Source organism: Nansenia antarctica (assembly GCF_963989245.1).
Source record: "Nansenia antarctica genome assembly, chromosome: 9".
Lineage (NCBI taxonomy): Eukaryota > Metazoa > Chordata > Actinopteri > Argentiniformes > Microstomatidae > Nansenia > Nansenia antarctica.
In genome coordinates, this window is record NC_137679.1 from 9,358,231 (window position 1) to 9,378,955 (window position 20,725).

At 46.5% G+C, this 20,725-nt stretch overlaps 1 protein-coding gene across 1 annotated transcript in view; it reads right to left on the reverse strand.

Moving 5' to 3' along the window:
- Positions 1-20,725, reverse strand: part of LOC308165092 (neuron navigator 2-like) — a gene marked incomplete at its 3' end in the record, with an annotated part of 50,608 nt that overhangs the window by 14,857 nt on the left and 15,026 nt on the right. The window contains exons 2-3 of the mRNA XM_080539190.1: positions 2,047-2,164; positions 930-982 (exon numbers count right to left, since the gene is read on the reverse strand). Of these exons, the coding sequence (XP_080395316.1) occupies positions 930-982; positions 2,047-2,164 (171 nt within the window). The remainder of the gene's footprint in view (positions 1-929; positions 983-2,046; positions 2,165-20,725) is intronic.

Sequence of the window (20,725 nt, forward strand, 5' to 3'; positions counted from 1 at the left end):
CTGTGAGCAGAGACTGTTTGTTATGGTACGGTGGCAGATGGCCCTCTGTGGGATGCCAACCTGTTTAATACCTCCTCACAGGACCCCCCTACTGTCTTTGTAAGGCATCCATAACAAGGCCAGGCTTTTTATGTTCCACAGGGGCAAGAAAGAGCAGGGGATCCTGTTCCATTATGGACCCAGGATGGGGAGAGGCCAGGGCTTTATGTCTATGCATGATCCTACCGTACAGACTTTGTTTGGTCAGACTTCTACTACTAATTTATAATTTTAATTTTGCCATTTAGCAGACGCTTTTATCCAAAGCGACTTACAATTACGAATTACAGGGACATTCCCCCTGGAGTAACTGAGGGCTAAGTGCTTTACCCAAGGGCACACTAGTAGTGGTGTGGTTTCAGGTGGGGTTTCAGGCGGGATTTGAACTCACAACCTTCCGATCCCAAGTCCAACTCACTATCCACTAGACCACCACTACTACTACTATTACTACGCTGTACCGAAAGCAAATACTCTGACCTTCGGGTTGCATGCCAATGAAAGAGGGCAGGGCATTCTGGGTAAGTATAGACCTAAAGACAGTGTGATGGAGAGCAGAAAGCAGATGCCGTCGAGGTTAAGAACAGCATCAGGGTTTCAGGATTTCGAATGCAAATTCGGGAGGGATCAACGGCAGTTTGCAGATGTAAAAATCTCACAGAAACCTTCGCTGAACAACCAAACAGAAATTCTGCGTGAGTAAAGATGGACGTACTGTTAGCCCCCCTGGTGTTATTATTTGACGAAATGTAGGGTTAGTCCCTTTATGTCAACGGGAAAAAAACATTCTAGTTCTCGTTAGCTTTATCATGCAACACCTGGACCGATTGTAGGTTTTGAATGCTAATGCTAATGCTAACGTATACAGCTTTTCCATAAATAACACTCACCATCTGAGTCCTGCTCTTGGGCCGTCCATTGATGTTCTCTATCTTCTCATTGGCTAGAAAACAGGAAAGCAAAACAAATATTAGGCCGTTCTAAGAACAACCATCTCTTTTGGAACTAGTAATCTACGTCGACTCAGTCCTGTTGAAGAAGCACATGCGTGATATAAGACATGTGTCTTAAAGCAGTAACGACCGTCTCAACGATGGGAAACTGGGTTTTTGCACCTGATAGCCGTCTCAGTCTCAGTAAAAATCCCACCAGCATGGTCTTCATTTAGCTCTCACCCAACCACACTCGCTCCATTCATGCCAGTTAAACATAACATACAAAGCAGACACACAGGAAATAATAACAGGCTGCGATGTTCAACCTCTCCTCCACCCCGCAGAGCAAAAATCTAAATGCAGTTCTGGAGTCTGAAGTTGCTGTCTTTAAAAGAGCAGAAAAGGCAGATTTTTCAACTCAAAGAAAGACCCCACCTAATCTCTCCACAGTAGTTTGTGTTTCCATCAAAGTGAAGCGGATTTCGAAAATGCGCATCGTGAAATGCGAATCAAGCTGGGTTGTTTCCATAAAAGTTGAGCGAATTTTATCAAGCGAATCATGAGATGTGGAGCGTTTCCATTAACTTGGTTGGAGCGGATAAGCTAGGCTATGTAAACGTAATTCCGTCAGAGTCTTTACTGATTTTGTCAGTATATACTGTACATGAATATAGTTTGGTGTAAAGAACTCTTCCAATTGAGAGGCAAGAGGAGTCGCTGAGTTGGAGACTATAGGAAATAAAGTACATGAATGATCACATGTACGAAAGGCGCTATATAAATAAAGCTTTACTTATTTACTTACTTACTTACTTAATACAAAACAACGATGTAATAAAACACACAACAGAAACAATAACAGTTCTAAAGTTCTAATCCAAAAATCAGGTTAGGTCCTTTCATTGCATTTCAACGGAAAGGCAATGTGACAAATGTAAGATGTAGGTAAGCCTGTAAAAACACCCAAAATGTGAGCGGGATATCCAAATAAAACGACTGGGAAAAACTACAGATCCAGTTCAGTCCTTTCACTACAAATAAAATACAAAACACACTAGTACGGGATCCTTACCGACCACCTGGATGATTTCAGCCAATAGAACTCCATCTGTTATGTCCTGCTGCAGGTCCTTGATCAGCCGCTTGTGGCCTGACTTCACCAGGTAATGGTTGGCCCAGTCTGTGTAGATCTGAACCACAACAACAACACACATGGAAACCCATTCGCATTCAATTAACTCCATCAGCAGTTAGTAGAGAGAGAGAGAGAGAGAGAGAGAGAGAGAGAGAGAGAGAGAGAGAGAGAATAGGTGCACTATTGATCCACGCACAGAAACAGAACAGACAGAAAATAAACCATAGAATAGAAAACACACTCACAGTAAAGTCACGCACAAATTTGTGTTACCAGTTAGGCAACCGTCGAAAGTGTTCACACACTCACTCCGCTTCTCCAGTTAGAAGAGAGGGATAGAACAAGGCAGGCTGCTCGATAAACGTACGGTTCGAGACGATTTCAAATGTGCCGAAAAGAAAACATCTTTCTTCTTCTTTTTCTAAAGGAGTGAAATGTCATACTCACATTCCTTGAGAACCGGGCCACTGGGCACAGTGTGGTGTTAAAAATGCAGCTTTGAAAGAGTAGGCAGTGAGCAATCATCAAGTCTCTGAAAGAGCGCTATGACATCACGTAGGGATTAAGAGTGGAACGCGGAGGCTTGCCCTGAGAGAGGGAACTCTATAGAGTGTGGTTGTCTGTAATCGGAGGAGCCGGGGTTGATAATTGGATGTTTACTCGAAAACTCTCCTGCGTCTTCACATCTCGGGTGATTTGCAGTGTGATCTTCCAAACATCGAACTGTTTAGAGTCTCAGAGCGGCCCTCTTTAAGTCTTATACTATACAAAAGTGCTATGTACTCCCGAAAGACCCTGTCACCAGATGGGTCATCCCAACCAAAAAGTGAACGGGATAAAGGATAAACCTTTGTGAGGGTTTGTCTGCCCAGGACTGAATATGCACTGGACTCACTGTAAAAAAAACACTGCCCTGCACTTTATATATGTTGCACTATCCAATGCACTGTTGTCTGTCCTGTGTTGTCCTGTTTTTTGCATTTGTTTTTGTATACACATGAAAAAAGTATAAACGCACTTACTGTAATGCCAAAGCAAATTCCTGTATGTGTATGCATAATGGCAATAAACTTGATCTGAATCTGAATCTGAATCTGAAGGAAATCTGTGACTCAAAAAAGGAGAAACTCACTTTAGGCTGGCCGGAAAAAACAACTTTCATTCAGTCCTGTCAATATTGCCATAGTGTCATTTATTTCGTATGTAGTATTACTAGTATGGAGGTATGCTCATCAAAGATTATGTCCAAATCATAATGTTGATTATTATATGATGACTCTACAGTGAACAGTAAATAATGTTATGTCAGAAAATACAGCTGAATGTCTCCAGAGCAGAACAGGTTAATAGCTTGTTTGTTTGTTTGTTTGTTTGTTTGTTTTCATGGCAGTTGTTTGATCCAGTGTTAAAGCTGTGGTAGGATTTGCATGCTAACGAAGTTGTGTGTTGGTCGACACCAACGCCACAGGCTGGCTCTGACAGATAAGCACGTTCAAGAAACACGGCTGACATAAACGCCTTAGTAAACACGACGACAACCCGTTTAGCACTCAACTACAGGGTCAAGGAGAAGTCGAACGAAGTAGCTTAATGTTCAACAAATAAGAGAAAAATTAAGAACAAACTTGCACACACATGCAGCACATAATTCTTACCGAAATATACACACAAATACACACAAACCCAAATCCAAATAAAACACACATGTACATAACATAACACAGAGACTCAAAGACACTCAAAACATCAATTAAAAAACACACAGATACTCAAAAGGACATACAATCCTAAAAAAACACACACGTGTGTAGTGTACCCCCATACGGTATAAGATTTTAATCAATGTTGTGTCTGGGGTGGCCCCTGCGGCCTTTCCCAGTCCACCCCAGTCACCTTGTCTGGTGGTAGAGCATGGCGGGGGTAGGGGGGGGGGGGCTATCTATTATTGATAGCAGCAAAGCCTTAAGTGGTGGTTCCGAAAGTGTAAAAACTTGGAGAACATGTGGACTTCTATTATATATATTTATATCAGCCTTCCATTTGCTCTAACAACTCGAAATTCCAAAAGCAACCCGCTATAAAAACAAAAAGGTTCAAGGCATTAATTACCTAATTCCAACCAAAAAGGAGAGAGCAATAAGAGACAAATAAGAACAAACTTGCACTAAGTGGTGCTTCCGAAAGTGTAAAAACGTGTAGAACATGTGGACTTATATTTAATATCAGCCTTCCATTGCTATAACAACCCTAACAACTTGAAATTCCTAAAGCAACCCCGCTCTAAAAACAAAAAGGTTCGAGGCATTAATTACCTAATTCCAACCAAAAAGGAGAGAGAGCAACATCAACCGTTCCCACGTTTTCGGGACACCAGATACTGGCCCAGGGAGAGCCAAGAAACACCTTCGACTAAGTACCTCAGACAGAGAGAAAACAATCATATGGAACCTAATCATACTGTAACGTGCTCCTATTACCTTTCATGCCAACTCGGGTTTCTACTCGATATATATGAACACGCTTAATATATGTTGAGATAGACAACAATTATAAGAGACATGAGCACCGCTGTCACCTGTTTCTCACATGATATGTTTTGATAACGGATCCATCGTAACTGTCTGGGTCACCGACAACACAGCACAGCACGGTGCGTGAAGCCAGACGTCGACCTAGAGCGGTCGTTAAACTGTCATCAAACAGTCATCAAGCACTCATCAAAACGCCATTAAACCAGAGCATACATTGTATATACATTGGCTTGTCCATCTGGGTTGTCCATTAGAGAGCATTCATCACATCACACATCAACATTCGTCCCTGTGTCGATGAGCCGTACCGACACTAGGGGGCAGCAGAGAGGTGATCTCTATGGTCTGGCCTGACTGTGTCAGTGTGCCAGAGGTCATCTGACACATCACATTACTGCTGCTGCCCCCTCGTCACCCCCCCCGTCACCCTCCTCCACCTCCTCACCTCCCCCTCTGCTTCTCCCTCGCTTCAAGGCCACTGTGTTACATTTTTCATGTCGTTAGGTTTGAACGGGAATGAACAGGGGTGGATAGTGCATACACGCACGCACGCACACACACACTCACACACTCACACACTCACACTCACACTCACACTCACACTCACACTCACACTCACACTCACACTCACACTCACACTCACACTCACACACACACACACACACACACACACACACACACACACAGAAAGGTCATTTACACTGAGATCCTGCTTTTGATTGATTGATTATTTCACTAAAAAGCTGAGGGCAGACAGCAACAGAGGGCCACATCGCGTGATCGCATCATCTCCCACCTCCTCCATGCATCAGACACCACACGCCACCGCAGAGCACAGGACCTATGGTGTTGGTATGGTGGTAGACACGCCACCGCAGAGCACAGGACCTTGTGTTGTTGTGTATGCAGTCATACCCAGCCTGGTGGTATGGAGCCCTGTGTGTGGTGATGTTTGGCTGGGAGTCGGAAAGGGCCAGCTACATGGATGTGTGTTTACTGTAGCAAAGTGCTGGGCTGGGTTGGGCTGGTTCTGGGATGGGCTGGGCTCCCTCTTTACAATGGGAAGCTGCTATTTACACACAACGGCCACTAGTTGGCCGTTTGTGAATTAGCCTGCCTTTTCCTACACAGAAAAACGGTCAAATAGCTTTATATTAGCTTATCCTGATGTGATTTTGAAAATGTAAAGGATACTGGGTGGTAGAACGCACATATCTAGGAAAAGTCATGAAAGGAGGGTCCTGAAATTTGATCGAGTGCAAAGATATAACATTGTTCTTTACTCACAGGGGTCAAAATGACCCCTCGGGGCTGTTCTAGTGTTAATGGAAATGGTTTTTAGTCTAGGACACGGTGGCTAAATCTAGACACGGGAACCCTGCCCATGTTATATCAGAAGCCTGCAGCAGGTGTGGTACGTAAGTGAAGGAACTGTGACTAGCCTCTGCTGACTGCCGTGAATCACTCACTGCGTATTTCGAAATGCGTAAAAATGTACAAAAGTCCGTTAAAAAACGTCCAATATCATTAACTTCATCCTACCATTAACTTCACGGTCCAAAGCCACTAAATACTGCACTGGCAAAGTCCTTGTTATTCTTGTAATGCCATTTAAGATTTTTCACAAAGAGGTCTATTCTTTCTTTCTATTCTTTCCCCATATGCCCCCTATTAAGGTATGTATGCCAACAAAATAAAGAGGGAAATATGAAATAAAACAATATTATTCTATGCTTGTGTGTTCCCCTTTCCTTTCCAGTGGGCCTCATGTGACTGTGTATGCCGCTCTCTGAACTCTGCAGAATGGGGAGCGCACACTGAACCACAAACTATCACAGACCAGACCAGACCAGACCAGACCAGACCAGTACAGACCAGACCAGCATAGACCAGACCAGTACAGACCAGACCAGCATAGACCAGACCAGACCAGGACAGACTAGACCAGACCAGACCAGACCAGACCAGTACAGACCAGACCAGCATAGACCAGACCAGCACAGACCAGACCAGACCAGACCAGACCAAACCAGACCAGACCAGCACAGACCAGACCAGGACAGACTAGACCAGACCAGACTAGTACAGACCAGACCAGACCAGCTCAGCACAGACCAGCACAGACCAGACCAGACCAGACCAGCACAGACCAGACCAGACCAGACCAGCATAGAGCAGATCAGACCAGACCAGACCAGACCAGACCAGACCAGACCAGACCAGATCGGCACAGACCAGCTCAGACCAGACCAGACCAGTACAGACCAGCTCAGCACAGACCAGCACAGACCAGACCAGACCAGCATAGAGCAGACCAGACCAGACCAGTACAAACCAGTACAGACCAGCTCAGCACAGACCAGACCAGACCAGACCAGACCAGAACAGACCAGACCAGAACAGACTAGTACAGACCAGACCAGACCAGCACAGACCAGACCAGACCAGACCGGCACAGACCAGACCAGACCAGACCAGACCAGACCAGAACAGACTAGTACAGACCAGACCAGACCAGCACAGACCAGACCAGACCAGACCAGACCAGACCAGACCAGACCAGACTAGACCAGCACAGACCAGCACAGACCAGACCAGCTCAGTACAGACCAGACCAGCACAGACCAGCTCAGCCCGGTACAGTACAGAACAGTACAGACCAGACCAGACCAGACCAGAGCAGCACAGACCAGACCAGACCAGTACAGACCAGCACAGACCAGCTCAGCACAGACCGGTACAGCACAGACCACTACAGACCAGCTCAGCACAGACCGGTACAGCACAGACCACTACAGACCAGTACAAACCAGACCAGACAAGACAAGCACAGACCAGACCAGACCAGACCAGACCAGCTCAGCACAGAAACAGACCAGCACATCCAGTACAGTACAACCAGAATCCTACAGTAGTTTCTCTACTGTAAACAATCAAAACAATCTTCCTAATTCTTCCTTCTTCTTCTAGCATCATGACCGCCAACGGCCCCTGGCCCCCTAGCACAACTACTTCTTCTCACGGTGACTGACAGAGAGACGGCAGAGACAATTCACTTACTTAGACAAATATTCGTTGTAAGTCGCTTCGGGATAAAGGCTGTGGTGTCATCTGCTGCCTAAAAATGCCCCAAAAATGTTGAAGGTAAATGACCCATCACACTCACAGCATGCCGGGAGGCGGGAGCCAGTAGGAGCTCTGCATGGCAGACTAGGGGAGCCGAGCCTCAACCCACTGGAGGAACAGACATCCACAGACCAGAACCGGAGCTAGCTACCGAGCCAGCCAGCCAGCGGGAGCCACCGCCCAGTGCTAGGCTGCCGGTTCTCTCTGCCACTCCAAACAGAGAAGCAGCAGGAGAACCAGCCCTGACCACCGGGTCCCCTCGCTCACCGCCGTTCACCCCTAATTCAGTAATGATAGGGGCCCGAGCGGCCACCGCCGTCTTTCATCCTCTCCGCCACATGAAAGCGGGGAGCTCCTCAACACACACATGAACGACTGCTGGGCCCTTGGGACAAAACTGGGGGGAAAAAAAACGGTTGTGGTTCTGGGAGCTACACATCACATACACATACGATACACATGGCCCCGGGGACAGAAATACTTTTACATGCGGACCCAGGGTGTATAGATGGATATCTATTCATTTACTTTGGAACTATTTTTGGAACTTTAGATTTTTGGTCTTTGTAGAAATGTGCTAATCTATGGAAATGGATGAGTTAAAACCAGTGCACACACTCTCTCTCTCTCTCTGTGTCTCTCTCTCTCTCTCTCTCTCTGAGAGTGAGAGAGACACACACACACACACACACACACACACACACACACACACACAGATCATATCCCTACACACACACACACATCCAGAGCAGGTCTGAATCCTTGTAAGCCTATCTGTCTGGTGATCACACACACCAACAGAAGTCTACGGGGTAATTAGACTCACCCCTCTCTCTCTCTCTATCCCCCTCTCTCTCTCCCACTCTCACTCTCTCTAACCCTTTCTCTCCATCTGCTCCCCCCCCTTCTCTCTCTTTCTTCGCCCGCTCTCTCGCACACACACAGACCCTCACCAGCATCCACCATATGGCCAGAGTCTGCTGCAGTATGCTATTTTCACTGCAGACCACCATCACACTACAACCGCACAGCAAACGTGGCTTTGACTTCAGACCGTCTTGAATATTAAAAACATTAATCGGAATGGATATATACCCCAAAGTCAAAAGACTCAAATGATATCCCATTTCAAAGAATAGTTTACGTGAAAGGTCCAGAATGAACGATGACTGTAAGGGGAGCTAAAGTCACCAGAGGGAAGGTTCATATCCCGTACCTGTATCACTCTGTCACTCCTCCGATAAGACCATATCCCAACTCCTTCCCTCTCAGCGTTAACAACATCAGACCGAAGCTTTACCGTGCACCGTTGGTTAGCTAACCCACACAGACACATGCATACACACGCAAATACAGTATCTCTAATATCGATCCTCGATACAGCTACCTGCTACCTGCTGAGCACTCAAACTCAAAGCCAGCAGCACCGGCGGCAACACGGATGCAAAACGCCAATAGCGATCACTGTCACGCTGTGGTAGTGGTAGTAGATATCCTAGATATTCAGCGTCTTTGGATCCTAGAAAAAGCCCCTATACGAGTTCCACGAACCGGAGCTGTGATGGTTAGCAGAGGTCTTAGCGTTAGCTCGCACACAGCTACCGAGAATATCAACGTTGAGAAAGAGACGACAGTTGACAGTTGACAGTTTACAGTTGACAGTAGTTCTAACCTGAGGGTTCTCTCCGCTCTCCGTGCCTGAGATGCTCTTCCTCAGGTGCGTTGTCCCCCCGCTCTGCCCCTGCCCCTCTCCCTGGGGGGGCCTGAGGGGGGCTTTCAGGGGGATGTGTCTGTGTGGGCTGCACCCCCCTCTCTGGGGGGGTGGGCTGGTGGTCCGGCAGGGTGGAGAGGCAGGGTGCTGCTGTGGGATGGGGAGGGCGCTGTGCACCGGTTTGGGTAGTCCCGACTTCATCTTAGACGCGACCAGAATGGCCGGCATCTTCTGCTCTCGGCTTTCCCCCCAGCATGTCCCCCCCGAAACCACTCCACACACACACACACACACACACACACACACACACACACACACACACACACACCAGACACACACACTCACACACGGCTGCGCTCACACACACTCACACACACACACACATACAAGCAAGTCTTCTTTCTCTCTGCCTCCTGCCCTTTAGAGGGTATGCCACAGGCACGCACACACATACATACACACACACACAGACGTTCAACAGCTGGAGCAGGCTTGCTTGCTACACATACAGACACACATGCACGCACGCACACACAGACATATGCATGCACGCACGCACTCACGCGCACACACACACACACACACACACACGCACACACACACACACACACACACACACACACACACACACACACACACACAGAGAGAGGTTCAACAGCTGGAGCAGGCTTGCTTGCTACACATACAGACACACACACACAGACAGACACACACACACACACACACTCACACACACACACACACACACACACACACACACACACACACTCACAAATAGTCCAAAACTCAAGTAGCCCGTGAAGAGAACACGTTCCCCTGACAGCCCTCTAGATCACGTCCCTCTGCGCTGTAACAACGTTCCTTCAACAGTGAACAGTCCTCCGCTGCGGTGGTGGGGTTCTGGTTCTGGTCCCTGCTCCCACCTGTTCCCTGCTCCAGGAGGACACCGTCACTGCAGCATTCCTGGGTTCACCTCAGGAGAACTCCTATAGAATCACTACAGTGTTCCCTGATCCAGTGGTCCACCGCCCCCCCCCCCCCGCAACCCCCGCAAAAACGTTCCCACTGAGTGTTAGAGTGCTAGTCGTTAGCCCCTTATCACTCACAGAGGAATATCCCCAAGCTTCACAACAGATCCAGGAACAGACAAAAAAGGAGAAAAAACAACAACAACAACAACAACAACAACAACAACAACAACAAAGGTAAAGAAAGATGGAAAAAGGATTTGAAAAATGTTTGCCCCTCTCCTCAGAGCTGTTGCAGTGCTGGCGAATGAAGGCTGCGCTCTTGTCAGAGACCTACTCTGATGGTCAGCCCAGCACGCAGACAGACAGACAGACAGACAGGCAGGCAGGCAGGCAGGCAGGCAGCAGATGTGTCTTAGGGGCTCTAATGACTAACTAACACTATTGGAGTGGCAGCCTGCAGAGCCCAGTATAGCTGGATATATCCTCCTCCCTCCCTCTGCCTGTAGAGGAGTCAATTAATGTAGACAGCCCGACTGCGCAGCCGATGCAGTCATCACAGCGCGCACACACACACACACACACACACACATGAACACACACACACACACACACACACACACACACAGCATCACTAACGCAAGCTTTTTCCCAGCCCCTCCTCTCTCTCTCTCTCTCTGTCTCTCTCTCTCTCTCTCTCTCTCTCTCTCTCTCTCTCTCTCTCTCTCTCTCTCTCTCTCTCTCTCTCTCTCTCTCTCTCTCTCTCTCTGTGTCTCTCTCTCTCTCTCTGAGTGAGAGAGAGAGAGTGAAATAGAGAGAGAGAGACACACACACACACACACACACACACACACACACAACCCCTCTCTCCTCAGCTGACTGTAAGGAGAACACACTGATGATAATACAGTGGAAGAGGAGCTCTACCTAACTCTGTTGTTCAGAGTGTGTAGTCCTAATTGGCCCGCTGTACAACATTCTCTCTATGGCACTGTACTGGAGGGGTGCTGTGTTCTGCTGATCTCTGCATCTCGCAACCTTCTGCCCCCCCCCCCACCGCCCACCCCCGATCTCGACAAAACAGACAACACAAACAATAATTGTATGAGGACACATAGCGATGCAGCCTACATAAAGCTCAACACAGGGTTCCCACACCTTCTGAAACATCCAATTCAAGCACCTTTCAAGGACTTTCAAGACTCAATTCCCTCAAATTCAAGGACCCAACACGGCATAGTTTGAGACAGATCTAGATGAGAATTTATATAATAGGAACTATCCGCTCACAGACAACAATTAAAAAGAGAGGCTTGAATGTGTGAACACTAGATGGTCTCTTGCCTTCTCGACCACATCACAGCAAAACTATATATTGTGAAATATGTGTAAAGTTAAGCAATACAGAGACTTATTTACTAGTTGACGAGCTAAGTAAAATTTTTTTTTATATATATTTAAAAAAAATAGAGAGAGAGAGAGGGGGGGGAATTCAAGCATTCAATGACCCATGTCTATTTTCAAAACTTTTAACACCTTGATTTCTTTTTCTCCAACTCACAAACTTTCAACGATTTCAAGGACCCGTGGGAACCCTGTCAACATAACATTAACCTAATCGGAAAAAAACCCAGTTCTCAACGCTCTTTTTAAAGTCTGTAAAGTTGACGTGATTCTGTTGTGCAAAAACGTTGCAGGAGGCAGCATTAGCGGCCAGCCTAGCAACCCAACCCGAGTCCAGGGTACTACTGTAGATATGTGACAGTGTTATTATTCAGAGCGAGGCCCACCGAGCGGCTTTGAGGGGGTTAGGGAATAGTGCTGGGGCAGCAGTTCCGCAAACCCTGTGGACTGAACCTTGTAATCCATGTTGGGTGCTACTCAAACACCCGCTCGCCGCGGCGGTCAAAGACTGCTCGCTGTGCTGGTTTAACTGGAACAATCTATAGGGCGGGCGAGAGAGGGGCTTTAATTCCTCCAGAAGGACACTATATCCTTCTCTGACACTGTTGAGGGTTTAGTAGAGGTTGTTAGTAGACAAATCAAAGGTCGTAGAACGGAGAGAAACAACAGGGTAAATCACTGAGCCCAAGTCGGGGTCACCTACTACAGTATAGTCTCGTATACTGTAATCGGAAGTGACAACAATAGGGTGCACTCTCTCAGTACGCTCTCCCTACACAGAACCGGTGGCCCGTGTTATCTTGGATCATGTGTTATCTAAATACAGTCATCAGAAGAATGACAATGTAACACAAATGTAACAGGGTTACAGAGCCAGAGCTGTGGGGGGGGGGGGGCATATGTGCTGGCTTCCGCTATAGAATAGCAATAAAAACAAGTGCAAAGTCCGGGGTTTGGGAATTTGGTTTCACCACCAAGTACGCCTGTCCCTAAAGACACAAACGTCAGAGCTGTAAACGGGAGTGTTCAGCGGGGTTGGGCATTCATCCATTCAATGTTAACAATTAACTACAGTACAGGCGGAAAATAAACACTTATTTGATCATATCGAGCAAAGCGGTTGTTGCGGATAATCTTTCATACCATCAACTAAGCTACATCCTCTACAAAATGTATGGAGGAAGGCCTAGTGTTTATTCTCGCATTAGGAAATTCTGTATGCTATAATTTCCTAAAACACGGACGACCAATGTTGCAAACAATCGATCAAACTAACGAAATCATACGACCGTGCGTGTGTCTTTGACAGGGTATCAAATCAAATAGGAGTATGTTAAACATTGTCTACTGTACAGATTACAGGGATATATGCAGGGGTGCACATAACTTTTTGGGGCCAGTGCTCAGAGGAGCACCTAGGGATGCTGCTTGGTGCTCCCCGAGCTCGCGAGTCACGACCCGTCCCACAGGATGGATGAAAAAGGGATACATGGATAACTTATATTAGCAAAACGACATTTATTCATAAATAAAGATGAACGAACAAATGATTGTGTGCAAAACAAAATAAACAAATGCAAAATCAAATGACTGCTCTTTAAGCATGAAAGTCTGTCAGACTCCTTTAAACACAATGAAATCAACTGACATCTCTTTAAGCACTGCTCTGTTCTGTAAACACTGAAATCAACTTTTCAACAAAAAGTTACAGCCTAAGCATTTATTTATGCTACAAGCTTAATCGTCATCATCACTGCTCTCTTGACTGCTGTAAATTATCACTGTCCTCAATTTCAACCATGGTAGAGGATGTTTTTTTTGTGATCAACTTTTTTTTATTTTATTTTTTATTTTTTTGGTGCGCAAAAGCGCCCTCATGCGGCTGATCTGCCGCGCAGCATGCATTTTGGCGACGCATGCGCACTGGCGCACCAGTTATGTGCACCCCTGGATATATGGTACTTCATAGAAAATACATTTGGAAAATGTTTACGCATTCACTAAAATGTGGTTGATAGAATCATCCTGAAAGATGTCGACTTCAGCTTCTTCTATCCATCGTGAGTTTAGAATTATAAGGTTCTATCTCCGTTTGGGGCAGTTCAGAGATATTGAGCGTCAAAGTTTTTACATTCTATTATGTTTTGTGAGATGGAACCTTAGTATTTTATGAATTATTAACTAAAAAATGTCAACATTTTAAAAATAACACCACACAGGCATTAATAAACACCAAATGGATCAGATTATGTCAAAAACTCAATTTTGACAAAAATGGAGATAGAACCTTATAATTCTAACGTCACGAGATGTCGACTTCAGCTTCTTCTATCCATTGTAATATTGGAAGGGGAGATCATAGAAACTAACATACATTGGAACTGTGCTCATCACCGGCTGTATTTCTTTACACATTAGGCCTAAATATTGTCCACTATGGCCAGCGTTTACAGAGAGGAAACAAGAAGGTGACAGGTTGTAAAAAGGTGGTTTGATTCCGGCCAACCGTTCTTCCTGTCAATCTCTACTGCCTCCGTCCCAAAAAAGCATAAATAAAAACATGAATAAATAAAGAAATAATATTTGAATGCATGCACGAGTCTGTGTTTAATCTATTTCCTTTTCTCTCTGAAGAGGAAGCCCTATTGACCCTTTTGGTGTTAGAAGCCCTACAGTGATAGTGCTATCAACCAGGCTATATCCTGTTCTGAGCACACACACACACAAACACGCGCACACACACACACACACACACACACACACACACACACACCAGGAACACACACACGAACACACACAGACACACACCAGGAACACACACACACACGCACACACCAGGAACACACACACGAACACACATGCACACAGACACAGACACACACACACACCAGGAACACACACACACACCCCAGGAACATACACACACACACACACACACACACACACACACCCCAGGAACATACACACACACACACACACACACACACACACACACGCTTAGTGTTCCACAGCAGCACAGCGTGTACCAGTGATAAATGCAGCACCCTCGATGATGTTACACAGAAGCCAAACAGTAACAGACAAGAAGCAGATATCAAGGCTGTACAACACTGTGAGCCTGTCTGTGTTAAGGACAGGGCTGCCACACGACTGTGGCTTTATAAAAGAGAAATAAACATCAAACTGGCCCCCTTGCTCCAATGTCTATTAGTGTCTATTAATCAAATCAAATAAAAAAAATCTTCTTCTATCACAACGACTGCCAATGGCCCCTGGCCTGAGCTAGATTACTCTTCCTGCTAGAACTGGTGAATTGATGATTCACTTGCTTAGTCAAATGTATCGATTGTAAGTCGCTTTGGAATAAGGCGCCTGCTAAACAGCAAAAATGTAAATGTAAAATGTATACGACAGCAGAGACAGCAGACAGCAGGAGGTCAGCGATGTGTATTCCTTTCTCTGTAAAAAAAATCCCATTATTAGATGACAAACAATCCCCTTTAAAGGATCAGATAGACGGCGGCGGAGGGCTGGCTGGCGCAATGCTCTGCCACACCACCAGGTGGCGTTCGCTCTACCGTCGGGTCAGTCTCAGACAGGTAGGCTGCTGCTTGCTTTACAGTACCACCGGGTCAGTACACGAGGCCCCAAGCTCTCCGGTGCCTCCACAGCTCATCAACTCTGTGACAGCCTACAGTACACGCTTCAAGCTAGTCACCACCAGAGCCACACTGCGTATAACAGGTCAAAGGCATCAACATTTCATCGAGCTTTGACGCTGGCCAAACTCTCTGACTCTCTGGCCAAAAGCCATCCACCACTCGTCTCTTCTCTGACGGTCATCTCATCGTCAACGTTCCGCTCTACACACCTGGGTGGGCTTCAGCTATACGTCTAGGCCTGTCTTGTGTATAGTGTAAGGAGAGCAGTTAGCGAACATAGATCGACACACCATAACTTATACGACAGCGTATTACCACAGGCAGGGGATATGGGGGATACGATACGCTCCATTTAGATTTATATCCACATCAGCACCATTACAGAGTAATGCCTCATGTCCAACTTTTTAGCTGGTGGCCATCAACTGGTTTACGAGCAGATTTTTAACAGACCAAAAGGCTTATATGGTAGGCCTAAGTCATTGTTTTGGCACAGCGATATGTCAGCCTCAGATGCGTTGAAAACAAGGGAGGATAGAGATGAACATACCAGACGAAGAAAGCTTATGCTCTATCAACATAGTCATAGTGAGGGTCTTGCAACTGAGTGCAGAGACCCCCCCCCTCCCCATCTCTCTTCGCTTTGGTCTGCAGCGCAATGGTCACCTTACTCACACACGATTACTATACATCCGACAGCTAAGATAAGTACTCTAGGTGAAGGCTTAGAGCCAAGCACACATCTATCACATCTATACATGACTGACCTCCTTCTGCCCCACCGCCCTACCCGTGCCCTCCGATCCTCATCCACTGTTCCCCTCACTGTCCCACCCTCGAAACTCAAAGGTTTCAGAGACCGTGCCTTTTCACGAGCTGCACCCCGCCTCTGGAACTCTCTCCCTCAACCACTCAGAGACTCACCCTCACTCTCCACTTTCAGTCAAACCTCATTCCGTCGGACAGTCAATGCACTGCTAAGCATTGTGTGTTATGGTGCGTTCAAGACAATGGTGGATCGTTTGAAGAGTTGCTGCCAAGTGGGAAGCTCTGTTTCACAAGGAGCGCTTAAAACGCACCGTTAGGTTTGAACGGTAAGCAGTCTTACCAAACTGCTCCTAATGAGGAGGCTTATGTCCGATATTTCGTTACGTGAATGAAAAATGTGTACTAATCGAGGAATATTAAACATGTTTTTTACGAGTAGCATCAGCTATGTCAGGGTCCAGGGACCTGGACATTCAGCTCCAACTGAGAGGCTTCTACAGACGCATAAAAACAAGTAACAAGGGACAGCTGTGGCGCAGGAGGTAGAGCCGGCGTCTAATGATCGCAAGGTTGGCAGATTGGTGGTTCGAGCCCTGGCTGGCCACATGTCGAAGTGTCCTTGGACTCCCAATGAGCGGGCCGGCGCCTTGTATGGTAGCTTGCCGCCATTGGTGTGTGAATGTGTGTGTGTGGATGGGTGAATGAGAGGCCATTGTAAAGCACTTTGGAATCCGGCGCTATATAAGTGTAATCCATTTACCATTTAAGTAAGTGCCCTCAAGCTGAGCTGGAGAATATCCAAAATGGCAAGGAGAAAGCGGCCAGTGGATCAGACAATTCAATGACATATCATACAAATAATAAGTGGATCAGATCATCAGATAGCTTAAACACGCATTAAAACAACACTGTGGTCAGTTTCACAGACGACAGTTTAAACCGATTCATCTGTGCCTATGACACCAGGAGGAGGTCCTTTGATGACTTGACGCCCCCAGTGCATTGTGGTCCGCATTCCTTCCTGCGCTGGTTCAGGTCAGGAGCAGCAGCCAGGGAGCCTTCAGCAGCCACGAGTGCTGTCGATAAAGTTGGTTTAAAAATAGGCCTAGGTGTAGGAGGGTATTATGGTGGCACGCCAGACAGCAGCAGGCGAGAGGAAGCAGGCGTGTGAGAAACAGAAGACCCTGGCCTGCCCAACCTTACCAGGGTTCCCACACCTTCTGAAACATCCAATTCAAGCACCTTTCAACAACTTTCAAGACTCAATTCCCTCAAATTCAAGGACCCAACACGGCATAGTTTGAGACAGATCTAGATGAGAATTTATATGATAGGAACTATCCGCTCACAGACAACAATTAAAAAGGGAGGCTTGAATGTGTGAACACTAGATGGTCTCTTGCCGTCTCTACCACAGCACAGCAAAACAATATATTGCGAAATATGCGTAAAGTTAAGCAATACAGAGACTTATTTACTAGTTGACGAGCTAAGTAAAAAAATATATAATAATAATAATATTATATTATATTATAATAATTATTCTTTTTAGAGAGAGAGAGGTCAAAAACTTTTAAGACCTTGATTTTTTTTCCCTCAAATTCGCAAACTTTCAAGGATTCCAAGGACCCGTGGGAGCCCTGACTTCCCCCTCTTAGACCAGGGTCAGCAAGGGAAGAAATATCCGTCCTTCCGCTCTTAGAAGCAGTGTCACTGGTACACAAAAGATTCATCTCTGCCTTCCCTATCAGACAGCCACCCGACACTCTGAGGGCCCTATTATGCACTTCTTAACTTGCCGTCTTAAGTCTTAATTAAGACGCACCGCCAGGTTAAGACCTACCGCCACCCTTATTATGAGCTTCATACGCGCTACTGCTATTATGCAGGTGTCGCTAGGCGCCCACACATAAGACGTAAGACTCCCGTGCATATATTACTCATTGTGGGAGTGTTCATATGTTAATGAAGTGCGCTAGGCGCCCCTGCTATTATGCGATCTGACTTTGCGCCTAGCGCTAAGAAGTGGTTTGAAAAGTTCTTAGGCGCTAGACTTCATGCACGTTTTGAAACACGAGCGCGCCTCCGCGGTTTGCGCATGCGCGCCGACCGACTTCTTAAGAAGTGGGTCAGCGCGCATGCGCAAACCGCGGAGGCGCGCTCGTGTTTCAAAACGTGCATGAAGTCTAGCGCCTATGAACTGCATAATAGCATAGCGCTTATGACTTAACGCAGCCGGTTCTTAAAGGGAATGGCACCTGGCACGCTGATTGGGTTGATTGAGAAGACGCCCAAAACACACCCATGACTAATTTCTGGGCTTAGCGCCGGGTCTTAGGCGCCCACTACCGCACGCATAATAGCAAAGTGGCCTTGACCACGCCTCCACGTCTTAAGTTTAGATCTACCGCCTCGTCTTATTGCTTAAGACTTATGAAGTGCATAATAGGGCCCTCAATGTCACTGGAAGAACAGACGCTTACCCTACACTCTCAATGTCACTGGAAGAACAGACACTTACCCCGACACTCTCAATGTCACTGGAAGAACACACACTTACCCCTACACTCTCAATGTCACTGGAACAACACACACTTACCCCGACACTCTCAATGTCACTGGAAGAACAGACACTTACCCCTACACTCTCAATGTCACTGGAAGAACAGACGCTTAGCCCTACACTCTCAATGTCACTGAGAGAACAGACACTTACCCCTACACTCTCAATGTCACTGGAAGAACAGACACTTACCCCGACACTCTCAATGTCACTGAGAGAACAGACGCTTAGCCCTACACTCTATGTCACTGAGAGAACACAGAACAGACACTTACCTATACACTCGCAATGTCACTGGAAGAACAGACACTTACCCCTACACTCTCAATGTCACTGAGAGAACAGACAGACACCCCTACACTCTCAATGTCACTGGAAGAACACACACTTACCCTACACTCTCAATGTCACTGGAAGAACACACACTTACCCCTACACTCTCAATGTCACTGGAACAACACACACTTACCCCGACACTCTCAATGTCACTGGAAGAACAGACACTTACCCTACACTCTCAATGTCACTGGAAGAACAGACACTTACCCCTACACTCTCAAAGTCACTGAGTGAGCATACACTTAGCCCTACACTCTCAATGTCACTGGAAGAACAGACACTTACCCCGACACTCTCAATGTCACTGGAAGAACACACACTTACCCCTACACTCTCAATGTCATTGGAGGAACAGACACTTAGCCCTACACTCTCAAGGTCACTGGAAGAACAGACACTTACCCTTACACTCTCAATGTCACTGGAAGAACAGACACTTACCCTACACTCTCAATGTCACTGGAAGAACAGACGCTTAGCCCTACACTCTCAAGGTCACTGGAAGAACAGACACTTACCATACACTCTCAATGTCACTGGGACAACAGACGCTTACCCCTACACTCTCAACGTCACTGGGAGAATAGACACTTACCCCGACACTCTCAATGTCACTGGAAGAACAGACGCTTAGCCCTACACTCTCAATGTCACTGGAAGAACAGACACTTACCCCTACACTCTCAATGTCACTGGAAGAACAGACACTTACCCCTACACTCTCAAGGTCACTGAGAGAACAGACACTTACCCCTACACTCTCAATGTCACTGGAAGAACAGACACTTACCCCTACACTCTCAATGTCACTGGAAGAACAGACACTTACCCCTACACTCTCAATGTCACTGGAAGAACAGACACTTATCCTACACTCTCAATGTCACTGGGACAACAGACGCTTAGCCCTACACTCTCAATGTCACTGGAAGAACAGACGCTTACCCCTACACTCTCAATGTCACTGGAAGAACAGACACTTACCCCTACACTCTCAATGTCACTGGAAGAACAGACACTTACCCCTACACTCTCAATGTCACTGGAAGAACAGACACTTACCCTACACTCTCAATGTCACTGGAAGAACAGACGCTTAGCCCTACACTCTCAAGGTCACTGGAAGAACAGACACTTACCCTACACTCTCAATGTCACTGGGACAACAGACGCTTACCCCTACACTCTCAATGTCACTGAGAGAACAGACACTTACCTCGACACTCTCAATGTCACACTTTACAGTTGTCTTGACCAATGTCAGACAACTGTAAAACCCCTATTCTTTCCCCTCTCAGTCCAATGCTATTGGCACAACAAGTACCCTGTCTTCCTCTCTTGCACCTCTACTGAGAGAGCAGATACCCTGTCACCTCAATAATGTAATGGGACTGTCAGACCACCTGAGTCACCCACAAGATAAGTCGAGCTGCAATCACTTGGCTGTGCCAAAGACCACAGCTTGTCTCTTCAGTAAAACACAGAAACCCCTTTGATGAGGGAAGAACTACTCTAAACTCTAACTCTAAGGTTATAACTTACAG